A 6,000-nucleotide genomic window follows, 5' to 3' on the forward strand; every position below is an offset into this window, starting at 1 on the left:
TTATAAATTTAAGACTAGATAAATTTCACATCAAGTTTTTGGCGCCGTTGCCGGGGAAACGGTTTTATTTGGTTTAGTCTTATTGTTTGTTAGTTAACATATATTTAAAAATATATATATATATAAAAAAAAAATTTTTTAAAAAAAATTATAAAAATTTTTTTAGTCTTATTGTTTGTTAGTTAACATATATTTAAAAAAAATATTATTTATATATAAAAAAAAATTTAAAATAAAAATTAATAAAAAAAAGGACGAAATTGATTTAAAAAATTAAATTTACCTATAAAAAAATTTTAATAAAAATTTTTTTTTTTTTTTAAAATATATATATATATATATATATATATATATATATATATATATATATAAATAAATAAAATTTTTTTAGTCTTATTGTTTGTTAGTTAACTAAAATATATATATATATATATATATATATATATATATATATATATATATATATATATATATATATATATATATATATATATATAGTATTGCATAAATTTCCTTAGTTGTAAGATAATTATAGATTGTTAAAATCATTTAGTTAATTATAGATTGTTAAATTTACTAAAAAAAAAATATTTATTTAGTATTGCATAAATTTCCTAGTTGTAAGATAATTGTAGATTGTTAAATTCTTTTAGTTAATAATAGATTGTTAAATTTACTTAAAAAAAATTAAAAAAAAAATAAAAAATTAAAAAAAATATTTATTTAGTATTTTGGCGCCGTTGCCGGGGAAACGGTTTATTTGGTTTAGTCTTATTGTTTGTTAGTTAACATATATTTAAAAAAATATATATATATATAAAAAAAAAAAATTTTAAAAAAAATTATAAAAATTTTTTTAGTCTTATTGTTTGTTAGTTAACATATATTTAAAAAAAAATATTATTTATATATAAAAAAAAATTTAAAATAAAAATTAATAAAAAAAAAGGACGAAATTGATTTAAAAAATTAAATTTACCTATAAAAAATTTTAATAAAAATTTTTTTTTTTTAAAAAAAAAAAAATATATATATATATATATATATATATAAAATAAATAAAATTTTTTTAGTCTTATTGTTTGTTAGTTAACTAAAATATATATATATATATATATATATATATATATATATATATATATATATATATATATATATATAGTATTGCATAAATTTCCTTAGTTGTAAGATAATTATAGATTGTTAAAATCATTTAGTTAATTATAGATTGTTAAATTTACTAAAAAAAAAATATTTATTTAGTATTGCATAAATTTCCTAGTTGTAAGATAATGGTAGATTGTTAAATTCCTTTAGTTAATAATAGATTGTTAAATTTACTTAAAAAATATAAATAAATAAAAATTAAAAATTAAAAATTAAAAAAATATATATATGGTATCAGAGCCATGTTTATATTGTATTAATAACCTTATTTAATTCGCGTGTAATACGAGTAATTCTACTTACCAGAACGGTGTTTGGAATTGGTACGTTGGTTTTGGTTGCTGGATTTCAGAAAAGTTATATTTATAATATACACCGAAATGATCCTGCCTCCCGGCTGTCTCTCTCCGTCTGTTCTCTATTTGATAGTCAAAGTATTACACAAAAAAATTAGATAAATAATTTATGCAGTATAATCAATTCGCTTAAAGATAGAATTTCCTTAATATATGACTCGAAGTTCAAATTTCACTTTCGTTCCACCTTTAGAAGAGCCCGAACGCACGTTTCATCAACTAATCCGAGAAAACCAAACAATGACCGATCTAGCCCTCCTTTCATTAGAGGAATATACAAGCCGTACTAGAGACGAAGATGATCATGGAGTCATTCGTCCCGCGATACCAGCCCAGACAAATTTCGAATTGAAAGGACAATTTCTTCACCTTCTACGAGAAACTCCGTTTGCCGGAAGAGAAGATGAAGATGCGAACCAACATGTCGAAGCTGTACTCGAAATAGCTGACTACTTCAACATTGTTGGAGTAAGCAAAGATGCAGTCATGCTTAGAGTGTTTCCAATAACACTACAAGGAGCTGCAAAACGCTGGATAAAATCTGAACCTACGATTACCACATGGGAGGGTTTAAGAACAAAATTCATAAAACAATTTAGCCCACCATGCAAAATTGCTAAGATGAAAATGAAAATTCAAAATTTTCAGCAGCTTGAAGATGAGACACTGTATGATGCTTGGGACCGTTATAAAGAAATGCTGCAAAATTGTCCACAACATGATCTAAATCCACATCAGGTCGTGCAGACTTTCTATAACGAGATCGATGTTTGTACCCGTCAGTTAGTTGACTCTCAAGGACCCATTCCTAAGAAAAATCCAGCTGACGGGAAAGCAATAATCGAGGAACTCGCCCAACACTCACATCAGTGGCATTCTTCACGAGATTCATCTTTCCGAAAAAGATCAACAGGAGAGAGCTCAGATGGCTTGGCAGCATTAAATGCAAAATTGGATGCATTAGGAAGAGACATGAAAAAGGTCAATCAGACAATTCATGCTATCCAAGTCGGCTGTGACAACTGTAGTGGACCACATCTTGAAAGAGATTGTCCATTAGATCAAGATGGGAATCAAAAGGTTGATGTATGCTACTCATCTGGAGATAGATACGATGAAAGGAAGCCTCGGAACAACTGGAAACCATTCGATGAATACAAGAAGGAAATGGAGATGCAAGGGAAATGGAGACAAAGCGGTCAAGGTTTCTACCAAAAAACCCACCATTGGAGCAAATTGTGCAAGAAAAGAAGCCAACTTTCGAAGAAATGATGGGCAGATTTGCAGAAGCATCTGATAAAAGACATCGAGATACAGAAGAGTTGGTGAAAAGAATCGGATCAACAACTGAAACTGCTCTAAGAAATCAGCAAGCTTCGATGTTGAACATCGAAAACCAAGTCGGGCAAATTTCGAGAGTACTACAAGAGCGATTTCCTGGAACATTACCAAGTAACACTGAGACAAATCCGACTGCTCATGTCAAAGCAATAACAACTCGAACTGGAAAAAATCTTGAGCCGTTAGTTCCAGTTCATACTAACGAACCTTCTACTATTTCACAATCCCAAGAGAAGGAAAAAGAACCAGTTCCGGTTGAGACAACTACATCCACTCCAGTTGTCAAACCATATAGGCCACCAATTCCTTTCCCTCAACGCTTGAGGAAGGAAAAAGAGGAGGAGGACTATCGCAAATTCATCGATCATATAAAATCCTTGCATATCAACATCCCATTCATTGAAGCTATGGCTCAAATGCCCAAATATGCAAAATTTCTGAAAGATTTGCTTGTTAACCGAAAGAAAATGGAGGAAGCTTCAAGTGTAGTATTAAACGAACAATGTTCAGCAGCCATGTTGAACAAACTTCCTCAGAAAATGAGAGATCCAGGAAGTCTGACTTTACCGTGCCAATTTGGTAATTTGGGTCTCAGCCATGCTCTGGCTGATTCAGGAGCAAGTATAAATCTTATGCCATATTCGTTTTACAAGAAACTTGATTTACCTGAACCAAAACCAATTCGAATGGCAATCCATCTGGCAAACAAATCAGTGACGTATCCAAAAGGGATAGTGGAGGACTTACTGGTGAAAGTTGACAAGTTCGTATTTCCTGCAGATTTTGTAGTGCTTGATATGGAAGAAGACAATGAAGTTCCTATTATTTTGGGAAGACCATTCTTAAGCACTGCAAGAGCATTAGTTGACATTCATGGATCAAAGTTGACACTAAGAGTCGGAACTGATGCTATCACCTTCGGTCTTGATAGAGCAATGAAGCACTCCAAGGTGAGTAATGATGAAGTTTTCTTTGCTGATGTTTTTGATAACTTATTGGAAAATGAGATATTGGAAGTAAAAGATAAAGACATTGAAAGCATGATGCAACTTGGAGAAGATACGTTTGATGCTGAAAAAGATCTGGAAGAACTGGAAAAGCTGCTGGAGGAGATTAATCAAAAAGAAGACTACACGGATAGTAAATCAGAAAAAGAGGAAGCACACCACAAAGAAACACCTTTTGACTCCGATGTCAAAAGTGAGTTGAAAGTTTTACTTGATCATTTGGAGTACGCATACCTAGGAAATAATGAGCAATTCCCTGTGATCATCGCTGCAAATCTCTCACCGCATGAAAAAGAGAGGTTGATTGAAGTTTTGAAAAAGAGAAAGCAAGCTATAGCATGGAATATTTCTGATATCAAAGGAATAAATCCATCCTATTGTTCTCACAAAATTTTGATGGAAGAAGGATCAAAACCAGCAGTCCAACCACAAAGGCGATTGAACCCGAAAATGCAAGAAGTTGTGAGAAAAGAGATCGTAAAACTCTTAGATTCGGGAATGATCTACCCTATTTCAGACAGTCCATGGGTAAGCCCCGTTCACATTGTCCCAAAGAAGGGAGGAATGACCATCATAATCAATGAAAAGAATGAGCTGATACCAACAAGAACAGTTACAGGGTGGCGAGTGTGCATCGATTATCGAAAGTTAAATGATGCATCCCGCAAAGACCATTTCCCCCTTCCTTTTATCGATCAGATGCTAGAACGTCTTTCTGGAAATGCTTACTATTGTTTCCTAGATGGTTTCTCAGGATACTTTCAAATTCCTATCGTTCCTGAAGATCAAGAAAAGACAACATTCACTTGCCCATACGGAACTTTTGCATACAGACGAATGCCATTCGGACTTTGCAATGCTCCTGCAACCTTCCAAAGATGCATGACAGCCATTTTCCACGACATGGTGGAAAACTTCATGGAAGTGTTTATGGATGATTTTTCAGTGTTTGGAGATTCCTTTGATGCATGTTTAGCTAATCTAGACAAAATGCTTGCTAGATGCGAAGAATCAAATCTGGTTTTGAACTGGGAGAAATGTCATTTCATGGTGCAAGAAGGCATTTTACTAGGGCATAAAATCTCCAAGGAGGGGATTGAGGTGGACAAAGCGAAAATAGAGACAATATCAAAATTGCCACCTCCAACCAACGTCAAAGGGGTCAGAAGTTTTCTAGGTCATGCAGGATTTTACAGAAGGTTCATAAAAGATTTTTCAAAAATCACGCGCCCTTTGACTCAACTTCTGTTAAAGGAAGCAAAGTTTAATTTTTCTTCAGATTGTTTAAATGCTTTCAACAATTTAAAAGAAAAATTAACAACAGCCCCGATAATGGTCGCTCCAAATTGGAATTTGCCATTTGAATTAATGTGTGATGCTAGTGATTTTGCAGTGGGAGCAGTTATGGGACAAAGAATTGAGAAACATTTTCAGCCAATCTACTATGCCAGCAAGACGTTAACCCCGCTCAAGCAAATTACACCACAACTGAAAAAGAATTGCTTGCTGTGGTTTATGCTTTTGAGAAATTCCGCTCTTACTTGATCTTGTCAAAAACTATTGTCTTTACTGATCATGCTGCCTTGAAGTATTTATTCAGGAAAGAAGACTCTAAGCAACGATTAATTCGTTGGATCATGTTACTCCAAGAATTTGACATCGAGATTAAAGACAAGAAAGACATGGAAAATGTGGCTGCTGATCATTTGTCCAGATTAGAGAATCCCAACATCGAAGAACTCAAGGAGTTTGAAATAAATGACAAATTTCCAGATGAATCCTTGATGATGATAGGTGAAGAGGTACCTTGGTATGCAGACATTGTAAACTACTTGGCTGCATGATTTCTTTTTAAAGGAATGACACATCAACAGAAGAAGAAATTTTTTTCGGACCTCAAGCACTATTATTGGGATGACCCTTACTTATTCCGAAGTTGCGCGGATAATGTAGTAAGGAGATGCGTATTCGGAAAAGAAAGTCGTGAGATCATGAAAGGATGTCACGCTGGACCGACTGGGGGGCATCATGGTGCTAATTACACAGCAAGAAAAATCTTTGATGCTGGATTTTACTGGCCTACGATTTTCAAAGATGCTCACATCTTCGTGAAAGAATGTGATGCATGT

The 6,000-nt window shown here is 32.8% G+C and overlaps 1 protein-coding gene across 1 annotated transcript; it reads left to right on the plus strand.

The window, feature by feature from the left end:
* Positions 1–2,791: 2,791 nt before the first annotated feature.
* LOC145163361 (uncharacterized) lies at positions 2,792–5,715 on the plus strand. The gene is made up of 2 exons (XM_079082200.1): positions 2,792–5,382; positions 5,472–5,715. Exons 1-2 carry the CDS (start codon positions 2,792–2,794, stop codon positions 5,713–5,715), a joined length of 2,835 nt encoding a protein of 944 aa, XP_078938326.1.
* Positions 5,716–6,000: the final 285 nt, after the last annotated feature.

Source organism: Lactuca virosa, chromosome 3, assembly GCF_052849685.1.
Source record: "Lactuca virosa cultivar CGN04683 chromosome 3, Lactuca_virosa_CGN04683_v6, whole genome shotgun sequence".
NCBI lineage: Eukaryota > Viridiplantae > Streptophyta > Magnoliopsida > Asterales > Asteraceae > Lactuca > Lactuca virosa.